This window comes from Triturus cristatus, chromosome 7 (genome assembly GCF_964204655.1).
Source record: "Triturus cristatus chromosome 7, aTriCri1.1, whole genome shotgun sequence".
In the NCBI taxonomy this organism is placed as follows: Eukaryota; Metazoa; Chordata; class Amphibia; order Caudata; family Salamandridae; genus Triturus; species Triturus cristatus.
In genome coordinates this window covers 1,676,612,558-1,676,639,210 of record NC_140590.1, presented here as the reverse complement: position 1 = coordinate 1,676,639,210, position 26,653 = coordinate 1,676,612,558, and the positions used below count along the sequence as shown (strand labels likewise).

Here is a 26,653-nt window from a genome sequence, read left to right as displayed (position 1 = left end):
ACCAGAAACCAAATCGGACTGAGGATGGCTTTGTGGGTGACTCAAAAGCACACTGGATCATTGCCTGGGCGAGAAAAGATTGTGTGAGATATTTGTGGGTGGGTAGGGTACATGGCGACTCAACACTCTCCATGGCCAAGCAAGTCAATGCCGTCTCATCCTCCTACTTCAACACCCTCTGCATGCTCCGCAAGATCTACAGATGGATCCCCACCGACATGAGAAAAACGGTTACCCAGGCCCTCGTCAGCAGCAGACTGGACTATGGAAACGCCCTCTACGCGGGAGCCCTAGCCAAACTACTGGAACGACTGCAACGCATACAAAACGCCTCAGCCTGCTTGATCCACGACATCCTGCAACACAGCCACATCACACCCCACCTGAGAGACCTGCACTGGCTGCCTGTCAACAAGAGGATCACCTTCAAGCTCCTCACCCACGCACACAAGGCACTTCACGACACCGGACCAACATACCTCAACAGACGACTCACCTTCTACACCCGAACCGCCAGCTCCGCTCTGCCGACCGCGCCCTTGCCACCATCCCCTGCATCCAAAGAGCAACCTTCGGCGGCAGATCATTCTCCTACCTCGCCGCCAAGACCTGGAACACCCTCCCCTTCCTCATACGGCAGACCCAAGACCTACTAACCTTCAGGAGGCTACTCAAGACCTGGCTGTTCGAGCAATAGCAGCATCCCCCGCCCCCCCCCCTTGCGCCTTGAGACCTTCACGGGTGAGTAGTGCGCTCTACAAATTCCTTGATTGATTGGCACATACACAGAAGAGATCCAAGGACAGTTGGGCGGCTGGGGCATACTTGAGTATGGAGAGAGGAAAGTATTTACTGAACATAGCCCCCAGGCGTAGCTGAGATGCAATGAATCTCATACACATCACAAGAGTCTGCGTTTCAAACCTTACTCCAGGTCTAAGCATCAGTCTTCCAATGGGCTGCTCAACGCTGCTGGAAGATTGCGTTCCATACCTTACCCTGGATTTGTTTCTGCCGTAAGTGTGTCTGCATCGAGTCTGTTGGCATATATGCACGTTTATGATTAAGGTAGGAGTGCTACATCCCCTATAGTAATGGCACTCTTTAAGATGCCTTTCATAGTCCTTGTGCTTGCACAACAATTTGTGGGAAGGAGCAAGTCAACCAAACCTGTATGAATGTATAACTGTCTGGAATTATCAATGCCTGTAAGCTCCGCCACGTGGCGTAGGCAGAGTTTTTCCCCAAAACTCTGTGATCTCCGCCTACAGAGCGGAGTTTACCGGCCAGGCCTACAAAAAGGGAGCAGGGCTACAAGTGAGACCAGAGGTTCAACTTGTGATGTCCTCGGATGTCAAAGAGTGTGTGATGTCACTCAACTTCCGCTGGTATGTTGGTGCAAACCATCTACAATATCTGTAAATATACCAAGGGTCATATCTAGAAGTGGGGCAACGTAGCACCGCAGCGTTGCATCAAAGGGAGAGAGCAGGACAGTGCCATATCTACTAAGATATCAAGCATTTTATCTCTCCCTCTTAGCCCCGGCATACTTGTGGATGCCTTGCCCCATGCATACACCATTTCACACTAGTGCAAGTTAGTGTACGTGATATCTAGCACAGGTTTTGTAAAAGCAAACCTTTATGCTTAGAGATAGTTTAGAACTTTTCTAAGTTGTATGTGTGCTGTACAGTACAACACATGCAAAGCTGAAAATGTTTGGGGAACAGAAAACGTTTCACTATTGTTTAGCCTGCCACAAGTAATTTTTTTACACAAATCTGTGTCTTCCAGTGTTAGTAGATAAGCATTTTCTTCAAAACCCAAAGCTGGTTGCATGGGAATGAATGCCCTTATATCATCCATGGAACGCCCCCTTGACGCAAAGTAATGCAAATTAGTGCAGACCTCTACTTTGCATTACTTTAGGGCAAGTTTTGTACTAGAAAGTAAATCACAATTTGTGCTGGTTTGTATTACTCTCATGACAAACCTGCTGTAAAGTGTGAATGAATCTGTGCCCAAGCGCGGGTTCCTTTCTCGTGCCAAAACACAGGAAAAAGAGAAAAATAACCAGAACAACATGGCCCTAAAAGCAAACATTGGAAAGACACTACTGTGCTCTGCTGGTTCATTGAGCATATCAAGTAACGCAGAGCATGAACCACGGCAGCAGAACTGTGAGAATGCCCCATGCACCCCCTTCAGGTTAACTTTAAAGGGAAAGCTGAACTGTATTTATCTAATTTCTCTGAAATGGCCTGACATTAACCCTGACAGCTTCTCTGTAGCTCGAATTATCTTTAGTGAAAGCGTCTGTGCTCCACTTGACATTCCTCTCACCGCCACTGGACATCTGACTGACTGACACGTGCGAAGGAGAGTTTGGGAAGCCGGTTAGACTCCTTTGTAACCTTCCCTGAAGCAAACAGTTCCCAATCTTCTCACAGAGGTCAAGGAGGCGTGCACACATTGTCTGAACTGTAGGCCTCTGAGAGGGGCGGTACTTCCACGCAGGCTCAGGGTTGTCGACACGTCCTTTACCCCAGGGCGTCTGACCCCTGTCTGCTGGCCGATATGAAAGCAGTGTGACCCTGACTGGGACTGCACTAGAATTTGACCCCAGGGAGAGGAGTGAGCAAGGCAGGTCAGCTGGTTTCAAGGAGAGGTGAGCTAGAATACACTGAGGTAACAGTAGAAATAAAAGAAATACCCTGGGTCGAAACACGCATCATGGTTTAACTTCACACAGTCAAGAAAAGCCTTTATTAAGGCAAACTCATGAGACTTGTTACAGCCAGTAGGAAAACACAACACTATGCCCTTGGGTATGCGGCCATGTCGCTATTTCTCCTGTGGATAACCCTCTATCCCTTCTATTTAATTTTTGTATTAGTTCATTTATTTGAAAAATTGGAACATTTGGCTAGAAATACTAAAAATTGTGACAGTGATACAGTGCCTAAGGACTTATACATTTTGGGTGGTAAACATAAAGACTTTTGTGGATTTGATACACATTGACCAATGATTGAGAGACAGTATCCAGACTTAACAAACGTGTTTCCTATATAAGTGGCAAAATGTGTTTCTTATATAAATGGACACATATTTAAGTTAGATGAGTTAGAGGAATGAAAGAGTAGCATTACATTTGTATCAGTTGTGTTCACATTTCATCAGTGGAAGGTAAGTTTTATGCATGGCTTTGAAATTCGGAACCGAGCAGGTAGAGTGTAACAGAACCGGGAGTTGGTTTCAGTGGAGTTGTTTTCGGTGGTGCAGTATGGGTGCAGGTGCATAACATTGGTGGAACTGTGAAGCAGCACAGGGAGGTTTATGAGTGACAATAAAGTTTCGATTTATTGATCAGGAACTGAATGTGTCCAACACCTGCATAATATTTGAAGTAGGTAGCTAGGGAATAGGCAGATTACCAATTAGGTGGGAATACTAATATGTTGCACTGATTCCAAGGACACTGAATAGGAGCCTTGTAGCAAAGTTTATAACCTTAACCAATCGTAGGATGGAATAGTGATAGAGACCAATGAGTAGACTTTTACAGCAATTTAACTTACTTGCAGCAAATATAGAGAGTAAAAAGAGGATACTTTTTGTAAAATGCTGAGTACTTAATATCTCAAGGCAGTGTCTGTGGTAGTAATGAAGGATTCTAAGACTGTGGTCAGGTTGAAGTTTACTGCTGAGTTGAAAAAAGGTCTCTGAAGAAACAGAATTGGAATCTGAAGAAGATTGGGTGTCAACTTACTGGAAAAAATAAGGACTTATATCATAGAAGAGCTGAGCATATGGAAACAGAGTGCCCTGCACTTGTAAATGCATGGGCCAGTCTACGTCCTTAGATTCATGACTTGAGGTGAATGGTGGAAATGAAAAGAAAGCCTTTTACTGAAAGCATTACAATGATCAGGGTGATAAGAATGAGGTGACCTCCTCAAGCTTTGGTGATGTAAATGGAAGAAAGGAAAGGGCCCAGAAATGAGCCCTGAGGAACTCCAAGTAATAAAACTAATTTTGTTGCGCGCGCTGCATCGCAAAATGCGAAGCAGCTCGCGCAACGAAATTCGTTTTATTAATTTTTTCGGAACTTACCAGAAATCGTCCGTTTGCCGCATTTTTCAACCCCTCACCCTGCTCCTCCTCTGCGCCACGTCACCGCCCCGGTAAAACGCCCTACCCGGGCCGTCACTGGGAGTCGGCCTAACGGCTAGGGTGCTCAACCTCGGACCTGGGGAACTTGGTTCGAGTCTCGGTAATGACGCCGAACATCCTGTGATTCTGGGCAAATCACTTAATCTCCCCGTGCCTAACAAAAAATGAATGTGTGTCCTCATGTAACGTAACTGGTGCTATGTAAAGCGCTCTGATACCTGATTGGATTCGGGTCTAGTTCGCTCTATATAAAATTCTGCAAAATTAATAAATAAATCAAGATGATATTCATACGTCTAAATGCTTGTAGGACCACCAAAAATCATGATCTCAATTTTTTTCAGTACTGAGCTTGAGGTGATTCAGTTTCATTCAGCGTACTACTTCCAAAAGATAAGAGTGGATGTTCAATCAAGCGTTGCTCAGGTTGTTACCGAGCCTGATAAAAATATGTGTGTCACAAATCTAGGCCTTAAGTGAGAGACCAAATGAAGTAATAAGATGAGGCCATAAACAGTGAATGAAAGGTAGGCGGCAAGCAAGTTCAAACTAGCACAACTAACTGTATTTTAGATGCATTCAGCACAACTCATCATCTCACAACACTGCAAAGTTCCTTTCTCTGAACGGCAACTCTTGAACTTTGCCAGTACTAAACTTCCTCATAGATAAATTCTCCTCATCCGTATCCAGAATGGATTTCCTGAAAATCTGACTCGATATTTGTTTGGCGCACCAGCATGTCCAACAGCTAATACCTACCAGCATATTAAAATCTAGTGATCTTATTGATCTCAGTTGGACCAGTGTAAACACTCCTTAGGAAGCTGTGGGGCTTAACTTTTTTTTATTAAGGTTTTCATTATTTCAGCATTGCAACATAACACTTCAACAAATAAGAAGTGCATAATATTGTCAACACCCTACACACAATAACCCATTTCATTGATCTATTTATCTATTATTTTGTTTTCACACTTTACACAGCTTATGTTTCTTCCATATCTATGTAGGGTTGGTCTTCATTAGTAGTGGCATTTGAAAGTAAAAAATGCTTAATATTGTCAAAAGTATACCAAAAGAGGTAAGAACTATGTCACCCTGGAGTTTACCGCATAGTGCCCAATTGTGGAGCTCCAGCCATGCTTTATGTGGCCGAGTTCCAATATGTACAATAAACACAACAGGAGTGTGCATACATGTCTTAGGAGGAGGGACACTAATGTCCTTGTCTCCTCACATCGATATTTTCCCTTCATAAGAGCACAAGTTCTACATACCGTTTACTTGTTTAGCATACTGATGTGTGTGTTAAAGGGCCGACACGCATGTTTATGAAAGTTTATCATCTGATATCAGTGGTTGACTTCCTTCATTTACCTTTTATGATTGCTTACACATTTCTTTACAGGATTTTAGAAATGCCATGGCCTGCTGTGGCTTCACAAAAATGTGCTGTTTTCCTTTGTACGGTTAAAGAGCTTGTCTGGAATTTCTAGTTGTTGGTGTTTTTTCTTCACTGTGGCGATACCCTTTAAACTTCCTGGACTGCATGGGTGAAATCTAGGTACAGCAAATATTGCGCTTTTCCTATATTGTAGAATTGTATTTCCTCTCACACGTTGCAGTGCCCGATGCCTATCTCTGAAATTTAGAATTGGGTGATGATGGTTTTGACTCGTGCAAAAACAACAATTGATGGACAGAATGCAGAACAATGTCATACATTCACCCCAGTACAGAGATCTGGGCCTAAATCCATCGTTTTTTTGCTCACCATGCCATTCCAGTTTGAACCCAGCCATATGCAAATCAGTCTTGACCCTGTGCCCCATGGGAACAGTCCAGCCCGAACTGCCAAGCCAGGTCCTCCCTGGACTGGAAACAAGCATCCTAGGACCGGTTTCGGGCTTTCAGCCCTCGTCAGCCAGGATAGCCTGATTCCAGTGGCATGGAGAGCAAGGGACTCACGTCTGAGCATACCCTTCCCACTCGGGGTGACAAATGCAAAAACAACAATTGATGGACAGAATGCAGAACAATGTCATACATTCACCCCAGTACAGAGATCTGGGCCTAAATCAGTTTGACTCGGGCACCAAGCGGATTACAAGCCACAAGTGATCAGTGTGCTTTGTCCACTATAAATAATTTTGAGAAGTGGTCAGGCTAATAGTGTGAGAAGCATATCCTCAACTAAGGTTTACATTTTACCTCTGTCTGTTGTTTCTCTCACACCTAGGATACATAAATTATTTTACCTTGACCTAGCTTCCAGGTCCTCATTCTTAGCTTTTATGAGCAAAAGTATTTTTTTTTTGACACTATGTACTCTGTCATGGTTAACGTTCTTTGTTCCACTTTGGTCAGATGGTCTTCGTGTTTGTCTATCTTTTAGGCCATTGTGTCTATTCGGGCATTAGGTGCATCGATATTCAGGTCTATCGATGTCAGACTTTTTTGCATGGGTTTGAGCAGAGTTTTCATGTCAGGTTTGTCTTCTAAATCTGTTTCTGCGCACAGGCCTAATTGTACAAAAGACATGTCCACCAGTGACTTAAGCCAGGCTTGAGCCTTCACTGGTTGTAATACACCCAGCTTCCAGGGATAACTTGTTGTGTGGAAGCTTTAAAAATTAGACTAAAAATAAGAGGAACATCCATATCCTCAACTGGGGAAAACTACAAAGATAGTTTAGTGTGGTATCTGCTCACCACTGAAATGTGGCAAGCTTTATATCACAACCTAAGCACCCAGCAGGGGAAACTCCGACCCTCCCTCTTCCATAGTCAGGACATTCAGCATAGTATGACCTGTCATTTTCCACACTACAAAATAGCATATCTATGGTGCAAATTTGATATGAAAAATAATTTATTATTCTTTGCTACCTTAAAGAACACTCTTGTTCTCCACTAATGATAGACTTTCTTTTTCCTCCTCATGATGTATTTTAGATCACATATCTTATTGGAATTCATCCTTTAACACACATAATATGACATTATATAAATATGCTCTCAGAGATATTATGATAATTCACTATCATATAACAAGGGTGGTAAACAACGTTTACCACAAATCTTTTTCCCCGCAGGGAATCACAACGCGGTTGTTACAATGACCGCGTTGTGATTCCGCATACCATTACTCCGAAGTCGGAACAACTACTTGCGGAGGGGAGGTGTTGGATTTAAAATCCAACACCTTCCCTATTGTCCGCACAGACTGGAGTTGGAATAGTAAATTATACTATTCCAACATCCAGCGCCCCCCTCCGCAAGTCGTAGTTCCGACTTGCGGAGTAATGGTATGCGGAATCACAACGCGATCGTTGTAACGACCGCATTGTGATTGCCTGCGGGGAAAAAGAATGCGCCATAAGAACATACATTCAACAAGGGTTTTTGTGTATCACTACAAATTTCAGCTTTTGTTCACTTCAGGGTCTGCTTGGTCCGTAGAGTCATTCAGGTGCTCTAAAGGGCAACATGCCAGTTTCCCTGAATTTTGGTGGGTCTGAGGCTTCCATGTCTAGTAGTAGGGTGTACAGCTCAGAGATTCAATTGTGTGATTGTTGTTCAGCTGTGAAAATGGGCATGTAGTGGTTGTATCTTTTATGGTGAGTATACTTGGTTGTCTGCTGCAGTGAAACACTTGCTAAGATCGTTGATAAAAATTGTGGCGGTTTTCTTGAGGGCTTGTCTGAAAAGTAAACACTCAGATCTTTACTGCATCTCATAGCTTGTTTGGTAGTCGGCTTACAGTGTTCTAGGGTTGTGTTATCGCTTCTGATCCACATTCCTGTTCTCCTATTTTTGAATCGGGGTGAATGTCTCATTGAAAAGTCTCCAAAGCATTATTTCTTTTGAAGGTCTTCTGAATCGTGTTCAGGGGTGAACAGGTGTCTTGGCTCCACTTGAGGACCATCAGAACTTGGGTCCTGTGATCTTGTTTTAAGATTGTTCTGTAGCTTTAAGCTCTTCTTCTTGGGTACTCCTACAGAGATGGTGTGTCCAAAACCATGAGAAAGAAATCACACAAATTGTCAGACGTATTCTGCATGCAGCCTCTATAAAGGATTTATCTGGCTAAGAAATAAATGAGAGCCTGCAAACCAAGTTGCCATCTCTGTCAGTCAGGGCTATTTGATGGATGTCATTGTAGTGAGAGGACATTAAACTCTAAAAAAAAAGCCTTATAGCCCTCTGCTGAGGGCTATACCCACTATTAAAGGTGGCTCAGGGCTATAATGAGAGAGAGGGCCTTTTAAAAAACAAATATTTATTTAAATTTTTACCATTAGGGTGTCATACATTTGTCTTTTGCCACTGCATAGTATATTAAACATGTAAACTCTGTACAATTGCATATTTGCATCAACGTTGACATCACGCATCAATCTACAATTTATAAGTGTACTCCGTTCTTGCCTAGCTATGGGTATTTCTTACGTTTATCTATTTGTCCAGTTGTATTCAATCTAAAGATTGCGTCAATGTTTGTGTGTTCGTTTCTTCAGCTGTCGTGTGGTCAGTGTCCTGAGTAGCGCGCTGTGCTAAATAGTCTCTCAGAGGCTGCCATATATCCTTAGGTCTGGGTGAGGGAGGTTGCAGTTCAGCATATAGCTCGCTAGTGGTGTCACAGTATGTTATACTCCTTATCCACCAGGTTACTGTAGGCTTTCTCTTACTTCTCCATAGAATGGCTATCTCTTTTTTAGCGAGAAGTAGTGCTATTGCAACAAATATACATTTGAATTTGGGGATTTTGTAAACGTGACAAAGCAGTGCCAGCAATGGGGAGGGCATCAGTTGCAGAGTTACCATCTTCTGCAGTTCCACAAATATTTCATTCCAGTAGTTAGCTATTTTGTCACATGTCCAGGTCATGTGTGCGAAATTTGCAGAGTGTGTGTGACATGTAGGGCAGCGTAAGAACTGGTCTGCTTTAACGCGAGACATCAGTGCTGGGATGGTGTATGCACTGCGCAGGAACTTAAAATGTAGTAATTTGTGTCTGTGTTGCAGGACACCAAATTTGTTTGTAGGCTACATTCTCTCCAGACTTTGTCTGTAAGTGGGTACCCTAGATCCACGCATCACGCAACCCTTACTATGGTATCATGTGTCAGTGTAATGTTTTGACATGCTCGATAGAGCCTGGATATTAAGTGGTCCCCGCCATTATCTGTGATCATTAAGGTCAATGGTGTAAAGTTGGAGGGTTTGTGTGGGTTGGTAGGTATTTTATCCCTTAGTGCAGGCTGGACCTGGATCAGGGTGAGTGGTCCATGTAGGGGGTGTCACGGAATCGAGGGTCTTCCACGCAGGAAAAGACATGATCATTAGGGAACAGGTCTCCAATGGTATGAATTTCGTATTTTTGTAGAGTGCGTTGCACCACAGGTTCCACAGGATCCAACAATGAGGGAGCAATTGATTGGCCATAAATGGTGAATATAGTATACCGTTTCCTGTTTTTTGTAGCAGCATTGTCCACACCCAATAAGTGGTGGATAGTGTCTGGATGTCATGTGGGTCATGCGGCAGGTCCATTGGCAACAGCGTTTCCAGGGGTGTAGGGGTTGCCAAATCCCTCTCCGGTTTGGCATAGGAGATGCGAGCGTCCGGGTGGTACCAATGCCATTAGTAGCTGCATTGTGCCACTAAGTAATAGAGTTGAATGTTCAGAACCTCAAACCCTCCTCGTTCGTATGAGAGAACCAGGGTCTTCCAACCAAAACGGGGCTGTTTCCCCCATACTAGTTTGGTCAGGAGCATGCGGATTTGAGCAAAGAATGCATTTGTTAGGGGTATGGAGAATTATGGAAGAGATAGAGCAGTTGCGGCACAACCACCATTGTGATGATGGCTATACGTCCTGCAATTGATAGTGGGAGTCGGATCCATCTTTCTATTTTAGTTTTGAACTTTTCCACCATTGGGCCATAGTTTAGTCATAGTATCTGGTCTTTTTCTCTGTGTAAGTGTATACCAAGGTTTTTCACTTCAGTCTCACACAAGGTCACCGGGAAGCCTTCACACCTATGGTCAGTCACGTCAGTCAGTTGGAAAATTCAGATTTCCTTCAGTTGATGAGTAATCCTGAAAGGTTACCAAATCTCTCTATCTCCAACAGTAACGGGGAGAGGCTTTCTGCTAGGTTCCTCTCGTACAGTACTATGTCATCCGTGTAGAGGGTGATTAGCAAGGGACCTGTTTTGAATTACACTCCCCATTGTAAGTGATCTTTCTGCAGGTACCGTACCATTGCTGTTATAAACAGCAACAGTGACAGTGGGCAGCCCTGTCGGGTACCGCGTGTTATAGAGAAGGCCCCAGTAATTGTGCCATTAAAGCGAATTCATGCCGTGGGTTGCATGTACAGTAAATTCACTAGAGTCAAGAATCCGGATGGGATTCCCAATTTCTGGAGTGTTGCCGAAAGAAATGGCCGCTCTATGGAATCGATTGCTTTCTCAGCATCCAGCAGTGCCGCCACCGCAGGGACAGTGGGATCAATCCTGTGAAGAGTGGCAAAGAAAGTGTGTAAGTTCAGGGCTGTTGACCTGTGCGTTATGAATCCTGCCTGAGCAGGTGAGATTATTTGTTCCATAAGTAATGCCAACCGGGTAACCAACATTTTGGCCAGTATTTTGGTATCAAAATTTAACAGTGACAGTGATCTCTAGAAGCCACTATATAGGGGGCCGTTACCTGGCTTGAGTAAGAGTATTATGACTGCTTCTCTGAATGTGGGGGGGGGGGAGAATTCCTGTTTTTAGCACTTCGGAGTACACTTCACGTAAGTGTGGTGCCAAGAGGTGCCTATACTCCTTATAAAATGCACCTGTAAAGACATCTAATCCCGGTGCTTTGGATCCATCCATAGTATTAATAGCTTCTATTATTTCTTCGGTAGTGAAAGGCTCGCTTAAAAATTGCTGCTGTACATTCTGAAGCCATACCATCGCTATTTTGTCTAGGAAGGCACATATTGTGTCTTGCATGTCATGCGACTTTGTGGTATAGAGATCTGTATAATTTATAATTTTATAAGTTTGCGTGTAATGCCTGATATTTCTGTCACTATTGTGCCAGTCGAGCTCTGAAGCCCCACAATGTAGGATGAGTCCGTGGCTGGTCTCAATATTCGGGCTAGTGTACGTCCTGGCCTCTCTTCCTTCCCATATTGGAGTACATTTGTGTATTTCCCTTGGAAATGGGCCTCTCTCTCTGCTGCTTCTTGGTACTCAGTGATCAGAGTCACCTGTTTGTGCATGTAATCCGGGGAGCGCCCTCTAGGTTGAAGGGAATCTAGGGTCTGGAACTCTGCCTCCAAGCGAGATAATGTACTCCTTAGGTCTTTCAATACTCTTGCATGTTTAGAGATACATATCCCTCTAATATATGCTTTGGAGGCCTCCCATAGCATGGCCTGCAATGGTACCAAGTCTTTTTTTAGCTCAAAATATTCAATTATTGCCGTGCGCATTTCCACCTGGAACACAGTGTTCCGCAATGCCATGTTAGGGAAACGCTATTGTCGCTCAAACTCCCCCTCCCGGCATGCACAAAGTCATGAGTATGGGTGAGTGGTCTGACAGTGTGCGGGGAAGGTGTTGCATGGATTGGACCCATGGTATTAAGGAGCGAGTCACAGTCAATAGTCCAGCCACGTCCAGGTATCATGCTTTGTCGAGTGATGTGTGCATGCAGTTTCCTTGGAGTGTAGTTGTCTCCGTGTGTCTAGCAGGTCATGTGTTTCACAGAGTGTCTGAAGTATCTTGTGTGATTTTGTTGAATGGGGTTGTGGCGGTACTGTCCAACGTGGGTTCCATTAGATTATTGAGGTCCCCCCAAAACTATGTGGTCCGCGTCTATAAGATCCATTTGTGACTGCAGGCATGAATAAAAAGTAGGGTCTTCAATGTTTGGTGAGTATACATTGACCATGAAGATTGTATGGCCCGCAAGCCTTCCCACGACCAATAGGAACCTCCCTTCTGTATCCGTGTATGTTGACGTGTGAGTGAATGTTAAGTGTTTGTGGATTAATATTGATACCCCGCGAGAGTACGAACTGAAGTTTGCAAAAAAGTGATGCGATCACCACGCAGAGGCAAATTTAGGCTGGTTTGTAGGCGCCAAGTGCGTCTCTTGCAAAAATATAATATCAACTTTATGTCATCTTGTGTAATGTGAGGCCTGTCTACACTTTTGGGCGTTGTTTATTTCCCACACGTTACATGTCATGAACGTGATGTTTATATGGGATCGGGTTACTATTTGATGTACCTTTGCGTGTAGGGTTTTGTGTAGTGGCATGTACGTCTGCTAACTTGTATATTTGACACCAAAGGTAAATAATGTTTAAACAAAATCCTGACTAAGTCATTCCCTGTCACAACCATGTCCCTCCCCACACACACCTGACAGCATTCCGCTAAGTACATCCCGTAAGAAACAGTTTCCCAACATTAATATACTACGTGAAACCAGTAGATGTGTTCAAATGTACATTTGTGAAATCCATGGGTGTGGCTACGCCATGTCGGTTCCCCGCACTTTGTGATAGTAAAATCAAGAAACAGTTGTCACTTAGCTGCTCCGTATAGTTATCGCCCATCACCCTACCATGAGCGGGAATCAAGTAAAGTTCTATGCGTGAATGGAGATGAGTTTCAGCCGGATGGGAAAAAATCTGCGGCCGCGCTGGAATGCAGATCTGGTGGTGATCTTCCAGGAGAGACATCTCTTACATTGTTCCGATTATCCGTTGATGTCCACCTTAAGGCGCGCTAGATACAGCATCCCGTGTCTGAGGCCAAAATTTCAAAGTGTGGCTTTTACTCCACTAAATTTGTGCCTGGCGTCTTGCTCTAGTAGTGTGAAATCTGGCAATATGGATAGGGACGCCCCCTGCCATGACAAAATACTGTGTTCACTTGAAAGTCTCAGAGTAGTGTCTCGGTCTCTGAAATTCAAGAGTCTGGCAATAATGGGCCTGGGTGGGCATCCTGGTTTGGGATGGGGTAAGTGACCTGTGGGCGGGCTCTATGATGAATGTGGGTGTGAATTGCTCACTTCCAAATATATTCTTCAGCAATCTTTCAACAATCCATTCGTCCTGTGTTGGGCAATTCTGGCACTCCCACTATGTGTACATTATTACGTCTACTCCTTGCCTCCAAATCCTCATTTTTCAGGGTCATCGTTTTCATAACTTTTTCCAGATGCTTGAGTTTTCCAGCTGTTTGCGCTGCTTCATCTTCTAAGTCTGATATTCTGCTCTCCTCTGTATTCAGATGGGCATCATGTCGGTCTATTCGTTCCCTCAATTTATACAATCTATCGTCCAATGCATCAAATCCACCATCCAATGCTTTAAAACCTATGCGCAGCTCCGCCATCAGTGCTTCTGTATCTGTGGGTGGATTCCCTCCCATTGCTGCCAGTGTTGCCTTATCTGCCATGTCTCTGGTTGTTGCTGGGTTCTTAACTGTATCAAAGGGTAGCTTGCGCTGCTTAGTGTCTTTGCGGGCCATATGTGTATCTGTTTCGCCTGTTTTTATAGGGCGTGCAGTTATTGTGAGAGTAGTATGAATGTCATTTGCATAGAACCCGGTGAAGGCCACCTCCAGCAGTTTGAGGTCAATGTTGCTCTACAACTGTTCCCTGAACTCTCTTACTCACCCTGAGTCCTCTTGTTGCTTCCTCGCAGCCCTCAGTGCCACAAACCTTGGATGGGATTTGTGAGGTGGGGAAGGTCTGTAGTTGGCATTTACTTCAATGTGCCTTCTCTCCAGTTGGTGTCCCTTTTTCCCCTAGGCCCCTGGCAGCTTGCATTCAGTTTCTTTAGTCTGCCATTTCCAGTACTACTTCCCAGTGCTTTACGTTGTGGCTCATGTTTCATAGACAGTGAAAGGGAGGCTTCATGCAGAGTCCAAATGGCTGCAGTCTGGTAGTGTGGCAGGGGAGTGCACAGCATGGGGCGAGTGTTGGAATACCTTTGTACGACTTGCAGTTAACACGTACATTTTCCCACTGTCCCTCTTACCGCCAGGCCATTTGGGAGCTCCCTAGGGTGCCTCCAATCCTTCCCGATTGTTGTGCTGGAGTTCGGTGCGGCTGAAGTCATCACACGCACTTTAGCTGCCCAATGGTTCTTTTCTCAGTAGAGCGTCAGAGTCTCCCGCAGTGATACTTGGCTCCCCAGGGGCAGAGTGCCCGTAGTTGCAGTGGATACCTGGGTTGGTGGAAGTGAGGAGGGGGGGGGCAGCGCCCTACACCCCCATGTTTTCAGGTGCTGAGAGCTTCCTCCAATGTTCACGGGCTGGGAGTTTTGTCAGTCCGCTGCACGCTGGCATTGAGCCGCGCACACTCCCTCCTCCATTCTAGGCCCTTCCCATCGCGGTTCCGAGTCGGCTTCTCCTCTTAAGTTTTTAATCCCCCATTAATGTTGTCGATACCGGGGGTGATTTGGGCCATTCGGGTGATAGTTTCAGCTGTTGGGGAGCAGCATGGTGTCACGGGTCTCCGGTGTGCGAGGGTTCCGACGGAGCTTCAGCTCCGCTGGCCATTGCAGTTTGCGGTCCGGCCACACTCCAGAGAGAGGGCCTTTAACAATCTGTATAGCTCGAGGCAGAAGAGCTCTGAGGCTATTAGGTCATTCAACCCCCTGTGGGTAGAATGTTCTAAATTAAAAAGGGAACAGACAAAAGACAAACATTGGAATGTTGGAGCAGAAGGCTTACACCAGCCATTATAAGCTTTGAGCTAATCCATTGTTTTCAATGGAGCTCTCAACATTTACATTTTTTAATGGGATTTACTGTCACCCCCTCATATCACTGTCAAAAGAAGTAGCAATAATATGTTCACTCTTTTCCTGAAAGCACCTTGCCCAGTGACCAGAATGAGTATTCCATTCCTCACCGTAACCACTGGAAGATTTATTGTGCTGTTTCTGTAACTTCTAACTGTAGGTTTTTTGCCTGGTTTCTGAGGTGATTTTGACTGGTAGTGCACTTGGTTCCTGCTAACCAGGTTCCCAGTGCTAGATCGCTTTCCTAAAACTGTGCTATTGTTTTCCCCAATTGGCAATACCTTTAGTACCCTCTGTAAGTCCCTAGTAAATGGTACCCCTGGTACCTTGGGCCTGAGGCACTAAAGAGGGTTCCCAAGGGCTGCATCCCAAATTGTGCCATCCTAAAGGACCCCTCACAAAGCTCATGCAAAGTGCCACTGCAGGCTGCGTGAGACTTGATCCCCCTTTTTGTTCTGATTGACTGGCTTTCTTGTCCAAGCCTGCAGCCTCTTTTCAACTAGACCAACCACCATAGGATAACATTGGGCACCTGACACTGAGAAGCACCTCTACACCCGGCCGCCCCATTGCCACCCGAGGTGACCTGTTGGTGTTGCCTTGGACCTTGCACCATAGTCACCATAAGTCTGAGAGAGTGGTCATGTACGTCGCTGCAAAGTGCCCAAATGCAGTACATGTTTTTTCCCATAGGATGACATTGCGCTCCCGATGCTGAAAAGCACCTCTGCACCAGGCTGCCCCAATGCCGCCCGAGATGACCTGTGGTTCCTGCCTTGGACCTTGCCCCATACTCACCTTAAGTCCAGGAGAGTGGTCTCATAAGTCGCTGTACTGTACCTGAATGCTGTACTTGTTTTAACTCCCATAGGATAACATGGCAGATTTTTAAAAATGCACTGTGGCGACTTTTTAAATGCAAAAGTATTGCTCTTGAAAAACATGTTTACCTGATCGTATTGATTCTGGTGCCTAAGCATATATAAAGATACGTGTCATTTTTATAAATTGTTGTGGATCTCCTTATTGAGTCATGTGCATCACGTATTGACTAGTGTGTGTATATGCAGATGTCTAACACTCCTCTCTGATAAGCCTAAGGCTGCTCGACCACACTACCCCATAAAAGAGCACCTTGGGATTGCTAGAGCAAGGCCCTGTCCACTGGTAAGGGAATACCTGGATTCTTTGCACGGTGTACCTCTTTAAACAAGAAGAAATAATATTTTCACTCCTGAGAGCACCATGCCCAGTGACTAGATTGAGTATTACAATCCTCACCGTAACCACTGGATTTATTGTGCTGTTTCTGTACCTTCTAACCCACAAGCTGCAAACTAAAAAGCCTCATCACTACAGCACCTGAGAGCAAAGGGTGGAACAGCTACGTTTACCTGTTGGTGGCGATTTAAAGGAGTGCAGGGAGGGCTTTATCCACACGAATCACAACAGACCCTTGAAGGTACTCCTGATAAACATTGTGTCGTGAATTGTTATCTTTTCTAGAGATAAAAGCCCTCTAGTATTACAATGAAGAATCTTTACACGTTGCATCAACCCATTTAGTATTTTTATTCAGTGCCCTTCCTGTAGAATTACACCACAGTCATGCCTATACAAACCTCAAGCATAATAAATAACATGAGCTAAAATGAGGTCCTATCATGTTCAATTAAAATGGAGCAAGGATGATTTTTGAGAGCAACAATTATAGTGTAAATTCTGCTTTAGCAAACCTTTGTAATGCAATTAATTGGGAATTTTAACATTAGTTAATTTAAATTTACATTTGAAGCACTCCTATTCTTTTCTGAAATCTGCTCGAGGTGTACGCATAATGGACCCAAAATTAAACTTTGTGACAAACAAGTGAACTTCTCGATCTCAATTTCTAGATTGCTAGATGACAAACAAAGTGCACCTTTTATATCAGTTTACAAACCCTATGCACCTTCACTTATACCACGTTCATTTACCCTAAATTCCTATTGTATTCTCCCCCTCCTGCTAGCTATAATCTGAGTTTCAATGGCTTTGTCATGAACAATGATTTGATGAGCACTCTGCCATTAGTGATCAAAACAGGTTTGTGTAAAGTTATCCAATGAAACTCTATTTTGTAGAGCAATGGTTATTACATGAGTAAAAGCTTAACTTCAAGTTTGGAGAGGCAAATGGTTGAGGGTGCAGGGCAAGGCATATCAGGTATTCTCTTTGTGAAATATGGTGGTTGGAAAATAGTTGAAAAATATCAATTTTAGTCACTTATTCAGAACGCATAGGCAATCTGTCAGCATATGTTTAAAATGTTCCCCCTGCATAACACATTTATTGCAATTCTTTTTCGGTGCTTCATGTCTTAGAACTGTGCAGACCCTACATGAAAGCTGATTCATAACATAGTACTGACCTTTCTGCCCGAACCATCTGGTGCATACATGCAGTAGCATTGTTCTGTATGCAAGTTTTCAATTCAGTCTGAATGGGAGCTGCCTGCTTTTCCTCCATAATACTGGTGGTTGTTGTCTTATGCACACAAATTATCATGAAACATAATTCAGTGTTAATAAATCTTCATGTGCATGATCCTCAGCTGGGTTTTCCTTCCTGAAAAGTCTAACATTACTATTTTTCGGCATTCACAAAGCTAAGTTACTACTATTAAAGTTAGTTGAATACCGAAAATTAGTAAAGTTAGACTTTTGGTCTAACTTTACCTTTGTAAATACCGAAAAGTAGTAAACTTTCACAAAAGTGTAAGTTTACCTTTGGGACTCAGGTCCATTGCCTTTAACCCGTTGTGTCACAGTGGAGCTGTGCTCATGACGAACTGAGCTCGCCATAACTGCCGCGGCCCGCCCACGCGCGATTAATTCCCCGCCTGTGCGGGAGAATTAATCAGTGGGCGGGATCGTGACGAGCACAGCTCGTCATGAGCACAGCTCCACTGTGAGTCATGACGAGCTGAGCTCGTCACGAGCACAGCGGCGCCGCGGCCCCCCCCCCACCGTGGGGAAATTACCCCCGCAGGGAAGGGGTTAATTAAGCTTAATTGCTTTGTGCCAAGATACCAGAGGGTAGAGCACAGAGTTATTTCGTTCTCACACCCAATTAGTACTGCAATATCTATACATCTAGGGGCAGATTTATGAGCCCCTTGCGCCACTTTTGCGTCACTTTTAACATGGGAAAAGTGACGCAAAAGTGGCGCAAGGGGCTCATAAATCTGCCCCTATTTCTAAAAAGCAGTGACAAAAACTCTGGCAGACATCTGCGCCATGAAGGCAGACCTAAATTGGTTTTGCAAAGAGATTATTCTCGCAATAATTCGCGAAGTTGACAACAAGCAACTTCAAAATGTTCATACGAAGCAGATGGCAGACTTGGATGAAATTGAGCCAAACCTTCCAGGGAGTAATGCTTTTCATAGGTGAGATTCATAATTCCTGGTCCATTACACATGTGATGAAGTAGTCGTTAATTGTACATTTCTGACATGCAGAGCAAAACTTTCTATACTACAAGTGGGCGTTTCCACTCACATTTCCCAAAGGCGGCCTGAAGCGTCTCACCTGAATACCCTTCATATCTGTGCATCTGCAGTGCTTGTGAAAGAAGCACTTAAGTGCTGCTGCCTTACTTACAGTGCAATTGAGAAGTTTATTGTTCTTGTTTTTCTAGGTGCTGTTTGTCAACCTGTCACTCCAGCAGGATGAATTCACACTTAGGCGCCAGTCCCACAAAGTAGCGCGGAGCATCAAGGTATGTACACTCCACACATAACATTGCTACAGCATTATTACTATTTTATAAATACCATTACACACATACAAAAAAATATTTTTCAACACTTAACTAGTCTACCTTGTTGAACCCCTTTCTGTGAAAACGTCTAGCACCCAGTGCCCCAATAATGAGTGTGCGAGATGCTCGTAAATGCTGACACTGCAGCTGACCTACTTACTGGACATGCTAAATATCTCCTGTTCTGGTTTTTTACTCAGTAGTGGTTATGGATCTGGAATTTTGTGTTTTCGGGAAGCTAAGTGTACCAGTAGTCGCTACACACCTAGTAAATGTTAGCCGATTTGGCCTGCTAACATTTCCCATGAAGAGTTGTCATAGGTGCGGTAATTACTTAGAAGTTTGGTAGCACCCATTAACATGTTTGTTTGTGAGCATTTACAAAGTCCTCTGTAACCATTTTCCACGCTGGCCGTGCTTGGAGATTTACTTCAGTTAAAGGATGCTCTAAATCCCCTTCCAGGAAGGGGAGGGGAACGTATCACCCCCAGATTTTGTGGAGGAGGTATAGGGAATTGATTTCTTCATGCAGACTCACTGGTGAAACAAATGTGCATTTGCACAGGAGGTTCCATTCTCCCAGGGTGGGGCTCCTGCGGTGCTTAATTTGAGCCGGTGGTGATGGACGGAGCATCAGAACCAATCAAACACTCACACCCAGTCAACAGATCTGAGTTTGATCCATCACCGTTCTTTAGCCCACTCTGCCACCCCAGTTCAGACATGGCCATATGCAAATCAGTCTGACCCTGTGCCTCATGGGAACAGTCCAGCCCGAACTGCCAAGCCTTGCCTTCCCTGGACCGTAAACAAGCTTCCTAGGACCGGTTTCTGGCATTTCAGCCGTCTTCAGCCAGGCTTGCTTGAATCCAGTGGCAAAGTGAGCAAGGGACTCAAGTCTGAGCATACCCTGCCAACTTATGGCGAACAAAGCGGTTCAAAAGGGGGTGGTGATGGACGGAGCATCAGAACCAATCAAACACTCACACCCAGTCAACAGATCTGGGTTTGATCCATCACCGTTCTTTAGCCCACTCTGCCACCCCAGTTCAGACATGGCCATATGCAAATGAGTCTGACCCTGTGCCTAATGGGAACAGTCCAGCCCGAACTGCCAAGCAGTGGGAGGCACCAGCACTTTTTTTAGATGACCTCCACTTATTTCACCATCAGATATTTACTGAGTGCAAGATAGGGAAAAACACAGATTGGAAAGACGTAGAAAGAGAAAAACAGTAACACCATCATAAAGGGAGAAAGCTAGAACCTGCAAGAACAAGCAAAAGGAGGCAGGAAGTGTCTGATAGTGGTTTAGACTACCAGCCTTGATGTCAGGGGTGCACCAACGTTTAATTACACTGGCTGCGGGCTTCTGAGCAGAGCTTTGGGCACCAGTGCCCTTTCTTTCACAAATCAGCCACTGTTCTCCTCTAAAGGGAATGCCACACTAGGAGAAAAGGAATCATGACAAAAAGTCACATGACATCCCCAGAAGTACGCCTGTAAATCTGTAGCCTCAGTCTGAGTTTTCCAGGTGTACTTCTGGGAATGTTTTTGAATAGGAAAATGTCATAAATGTACTGTCAGGCAGGGATGTCAGTCTCCCTTCATAATGTTGTGGCTTTTTTTGTGTATAGAGCTCATTGTGTTTGTAAATACTTAGGTCTTCAAAACCCCGAACTTTAACATAAATGTGTACCATATGGAGACTCTGAGACTAAGCAAAGCATGTAAACAAAATAATTTAACATACCTATGAAATTCTGAATGATTCTGAATTTTGTGGGAAATTTCATATGTTCTGGTAAAATACATTTCTTTCATTTTTAAATTGTTGGGCTTTCATCCTTGTTGTATCTCAAGGTCTGATAACTAGGCCTCAGATATAGGATGCTTGATACAAAAAGACAATTGTCCTCCATCTTCAGGGCAACTTTATTATTGTAACCTGACCTGGCTTAACTGGACACACTATGCAGGCACTGAGGGCAATGCTGTGTTGCTGAATCACACATTGTAAGGTAAATGTAATGAGCTGTAATTCAGATGGACGCAAACTGTGATGAATAACATGACACAAAACATGGAATGCATGCAAAGATATACCAGAGCATCACTATAGATGATAATGGTGAAGTTGCTTTGCAAATGACACTGACAAAAAAATTGGGGCAAAACTAATTTCTTGCATCACTTAAGCATCAGCATTAGGTGGGTGCAAAGTTGTCGAGTGAGGTGACATTCAACTTTGTGTATTTTTTAAACTTTACAGGCTTCACAAAGTTTGAGGCTTGCCCAAAAAAGGGGGAGGATTTAGCAGGGTTTGTTTGCCTGGATATGCAGCTCAGGTATTAGGTCACCACAGCAGAGATCACCAGACACTCCAAGGAAAGAAATTGGGAATGTTGCTACCTTGCAAGACTCTTAGTAAGAAATGAAAGTCTACTGTACTGGTTGGCCTAAAACTCTGAAGAAACTCATCTCTGCAGAGCAATGAATTTGTACTTATTATTATAAATCTGGTTTTTGCACCCCTCTGGTGCCCCTATGTACGTTGCAATTAAAATCGACCCATGCTGGATACATAAATACAGCTGGAAACACGTATGGTGGCCAGCACACCTCTGCGGGGCATTGATATGTCATGTTGTTTTCATATTTGTACATTTTACTACAAGGAATTTCCATCCAACTTGAGTTTTACCTTTCTGTACCCCTGTTTTTACCTCTCCTGTAGCCTTGGGCCTGATGCATTGATCTCACATTCCCTGTGATAATGCAAAACCACGAATGCCATGAGCAAGGAATGACCCTTGACAGGCTATAAGGCTGCAGCTGTGAAGCCAATGTCTGGAGAGAGGTCCAATTACAGATGCTAGTATCCTCCAGAAAGAAAATTAAGAGCAGAAATCATATCCAAACCCTTGACCAGCTGAAAATATCTGACTGGGGCGCTTGAGGTATCCTGATTACATCCTCTCTGGACCCTGTTCTACTCTAGCCAAACGGGGGATTTCTGTATGTTTTTCATCATCGTTTCTCCACTGTGATGCCCAGCCATAGTAGCACCAGTTTATAGTGACCCATATCCATATCTGCGGTGATGTGGAGAAGAGTCAATTTGGGATCACGCGGCACAGTTGTTGTCCCTGGTACTTGATCTAGGCAGGAAAGGACTCATTCCCAGTAGAGTCATATTTTTGTGCACCCACATGTGTTGCGTAGAAAGTCTATTTGTGGTACACAGCGCAGGCAGAGGGAGGAGGTGATCGTCCCCATCTGTTTATGTCTGTGCACCGTAAGGTAGGTCCTCTGATGATATTTTAATTGAATTAAGTGAAATTGTGTAGCTATGGATGCGTGTCTTGGAGATGCTCATGCCTCAGCCCAGTCTTCTTCAGCCAGTGGGCCTAAGTCTCTTTCCCAGGCAACTTGTAATGTTGCAACGGTATCTGGCATATTGGGAATCAGTAAAGGATAAACCTGTGATATTTTATGATCCCGTAGTTCCCCAATGAGTAGTTTGGCCTCCACGGGGTTCAATTCTGGAAGGTCTTCAAACTCTGTGAAGTATGGCGTAAGGGTGTGTCGTAATTATAGATAGTGGTAAAATTGACTGTGGTGTAAGGTGTATTCACCATGTAAAGTTTGGTACGTTTTTAGAGTTGTGCTCTCCATTGGGCTCCCAGGGTGAAGATGCCAATAGTATCCCATTTGTGGAATCCCTCCAGTGTCATTTCTTGGTGTACAGCAATTCCTTCCCACAGTGGTGTCTGTGCTGTAAGTCTCTCATTCAATTTTATGGCTTACAGGGTAGATCTCCACACCTGAATTACCACCCTGGTGGCCTGGGGGGGAGAGGGCTAGAAGGATCCTCCCCCCATACAGTAAATGTTGTATGGATGTGCCCTGAAGTGCCCATTTCTCAGCTGGATCGCCTCCCGTGTCGTACCACCACTCGCTTATGACCACCAATTGAGAGGCCTTGTTTGATTGTCTGCTGCAGTGATGCTCCGTCATATGTAAACTGAAAGCATTTGGCAAAAGCAATGCGGGGTAGTCCCTGGTTTCTTAGGAAACTATGGAGCATGGAGTGGACTTTCTGAAAGAAGGATTTGGGTAATGTCTATGGGTAATTCTGTAACGGATACAGGAAGTGAGGGAGTGAGACCATTTTAAAGATGGCAGAACGACCCATGGGAGACAGCGGAAGCTTGGACCAGGTTTTAATATCAGCCTCTAATTTGTATGGTAGCGGTTGGATGTTCATTGACCAAGCAGTTGCGGTGTCAGGTGTAATGTAGCCCTTTAAATATCTGAAGCCAGGTGAGGCTATTGGTATGCCTGATGCCAAATGTAGATTTTGTGTGTGTGGAGAGAGTGGAAAAATTGAGGATTTAGGCAAGTTAATGGATAGGCTGTATGTGTCTCTAAATATGTGAAAGATCTGGAGTGCCCGAGGGCCAGAGGTTTCAGGATCAATCAGGAAAATTGCTGCATTATCTGCATAGAGCGCAGTTTTATTGGAAAGGCCTGGCCGCCATTCAATTCCCGCCATTTGTGCATTGATTTGAAACCATTCTGCCAAGTGTTCTATGGAGATAGCAAACAGCAAGGGAATAAGAGGCACCCCTGATCCATGCCCTTCTCTATGAGGAATGGCTCGGATGTCGCAGTAACCACCCTCACGTGTGCTGTCAGGCCAGTGTATGACAGTTTTATATAGCTAATGAATTTAGGGACAAAGTTGAGGTGTTCAAGGAGGTAAATAGATATGTCCAACTGATGGAGTTGAAAGCTTTTTCAGTGTCTTCTAGTAGTATTGCTGCTGGTCGGTTTAACCTATCTGCTAGAGCTAAGGCATTATGTAGTCATCTAATATAATGTTGGGTGACCCGTTTGGGCATGAAGCCTGCTCGATCTGGGTGGATCAGTGACGGGATGACTCCAGCTAGTCGGTCGACTAGTGCCTTGCCGATATTTTGCCCTCTGTGTTCAGAAGGGAGATGGGTCAATAAGAGGAACCTAAGTCCAGGTGTTTCCCTTGTTGGGAGATTGCTACCATCTCCGCCCTCTGGAACCTGGGAGGCAAATGGATGTTTTTGACTGCTTTCTGTAGGACTTCACTTAGTAGTTCACCCAATTTGTGCATGTATAATTTAAAGAATTTGCCAGGGAACCTGTTAGGGTCTGGTGTTTTGCTGGATTGACGCCGGTCTAACGCCACTGCAACCTCTCCACTCGAGAGGTTTGCTCCCAGCGACTCCCTCACAGAATCCAATAGGGTCCGAAAGCGCAAATCTGAAGTAAAGATATGACTCAGCATCCCTGATAGGATGTCACTGTGGGCATATACCCTCACATAGTATTGAGCAAATTGGGAGGCAATAGCTGTATCCCCAGTGATTATTTGCCCCATCAGGTTTAGAAGGCACTGGGTCATGGTGAGTATTGCTGGAGCAGAGACCGTTTACCAATTTACTAGCTTTATCCCCCATTGGTAGATACATGATTGCAAGGCCAGCCGAACAGCTTTGGTGTCGGCATGTAATATGTGTTGTAGCTGTGCTTAAGCTTGGCTGATATCATTGCTCAGCCCTTTTTTTTGAGCGCTAATATATTTCATTTCTAACCACTGAATCCATGTCTCTATCTCTCAGACCGATGGCAACTTCTTGTGCTTTTCCCAAGTCAGTTGGCTCTTAGCCTCTCCCCTGAGGGTCGCATGAAGGGCTTCCCAAAGGATGCCTAGGAAGTCTACAGTTTTGTGGTTATGAGTAAAATAATCTATTGTGTCCCCTGTGTGTGAGGTAAATGCAGTATCACGGAGGGACCAGGCTGATAATTGCCAGTGTAGAGGGGTCATATACTCACCCATGGAAGGATCTGTGCATCTAGCACTCTGGGTATCTGTCTTGGAAATAAAGAAATGGTCGCGATGAGACAGGGTGCCTTGTGCTCCTGAGCAAAAAGTATACCCTCTACCACGCTGGTGGAACATGCGCTAGATGTCCGAGAGGCCAAGTACTTCCATAAAGGGATGCAATAGGGAATCGCTGCCACCTATTCCCTGTTGGTTGTGAACTCTGTCTAGTGACTCATGTACCACTCGGTTCCAGTCACCCTCCAGTATCATGGAGGCCACCTGGAGTTCACACAAAAGGTTTGTGACTAACTCTAAGAAGAAGGCAGTCAAGGGGTTTGGGGCGTAGATATTTATCAATATCAGTTCTCTATGTAGGAGGCTGGAAATGGCCACATACCTGCCCCATTGATCAGAACATGTTCTTGTGACTTCGTAGCAGAGGTGACATTTCAGCAGTAAGGCTACTCCTCTGGATCTCCTTGCAAACCCCAAATGAAAGAACTGTTTATGTCCATAACGGGCCAGAAAGAAGATTTGTTCCTCAACAGGTGGGTTTCCTCAAGTAAGAAGATATCGGCATCGAGCCCCACCCTTCCTAAACTTCTCAACTTGAAGCATCTGTCATGGAGCAAAGTGACCATTAGTGCCAATGTGGCATTTGCGGCATTGTGTCCCAATATATCCCAACCCAGCTAGAACTAATGCCTGTGTCCTCAAACCAGTTCAATACCTACAGTAATACAGTATCAAACGTTCTCTAGCATGGGGGGTACGGACTATTGAGTTGTTGGTTATGTGCCATTCCCCCTCATATCAAAGATTAAAAAAGTGCCTATTCTGTGCCTATTTGTCTGATTCAGTCCCAATTAGTCTGGGTTGACCTTAAGGAGCATATGGCAGCGGTACAATGAAGTTGTGTGTTTCTGGGAGTGAGACATCCATCAGTCCTCCAGCAGTAGCTGCGGGGAAGGATCCTCAATAGGGACGTTTTGTCTGTCCTCCTGGGCATGGGCACAACTGCATCAGCCCTCCATGGATTATTGGACTATTCGGGCCTGTCTCTTTAGGATGAGCAAGAACGGTTCCTGCCTTGCCCCCTGGGTTTTTGATCATCGTGGAGAAGACCGCAACATCCTTCAGGGGAGAGGGTAGAGTCTCTAGTTGGCAGTGTGTGTGGGAGGGGAGGGATTTTTTTAATCTGTCAATGAAATGACATTTTATGGAGTATCAAAGAAAAGTACCTTGTCTTGGTGAATGACTATGTTTAGCTGGATATAACAGGATGTAGTGAATATTTAGGTAGCATGGTCTTTTTTGCCGCTACAAATGATTTCCGTTGGTCTTAGACCAATTTGGTATAGTCCGGGAAGATTATGATTTTATGGGACTGAAATATTATTATTACTTCTTGTACTTGTATGATGGAGGATAGCATATCTGCCGACATAACTGAGTATGCTAGCAATTATGGATCGGGTGCCCCAGGACGTGGTTTCATAGTTAGCACCCAATGGGCCCTTTCAATAATGAAGGAGGGTGAGGGGACCTCTGTCGAAAGGAAAGAGCATAGCTACTGATCGAGAAACTTTTCAGTTGAGGTTACAGCACAACCTTCGGGGAATCCCATGAAGCTGAGATTGTCACTGTGGGCCCTCTTTTCTGCATCTTCATGGTTTGCTGCAAGTTATTTGGATGCTGAGGTGAGTTTTGTGATCATACGCTGCATGTCTTTCCCTGTGTCTTCCACACTGGAGATGCAGACCTCAGCTTCTGCTATTCTCTACACTGCTCAGAAAAAGTCTTGTCGAACCAGTGCAACATCGGTGCCTACCACCTGATCTTTGTTTCAAGAGAATCACATGATTGGGCAATGTCCTCAAGGATGTTAGTGCAATCGGGTCTGGTGTGGTCTGGTTAGCTCCCTCTCGGTTGGTCTTCTGTCACCTTGTAGCATGGATGAACTTATCAAATGTA

General features: G+C 44.6%; 1 protein-coding gene across 1 annotated transcript in view; it reads left to right on the top strand.

Moving 5' to 3' along the window:
- The window catches only part of LOC146812678 (cadherin-like protein 26), a 391,422-nt gene that overhangs the window by 93,891 nt on the left and 270,878 nt on the right, over nucleotides 1-26,653 (top strand). Inside the window, exon 2 of the mRNA XM_085619785.1 lies at nucleotides 18,691-18,771. Coding sequence (XP_085475911.1) covers nucleotides 18,691-18,771 — 81 coding nt within the window. The remainder of the gene's footprint in view (nucleotides 1-18,690; nucleotides 18,772-26,653) is intronic.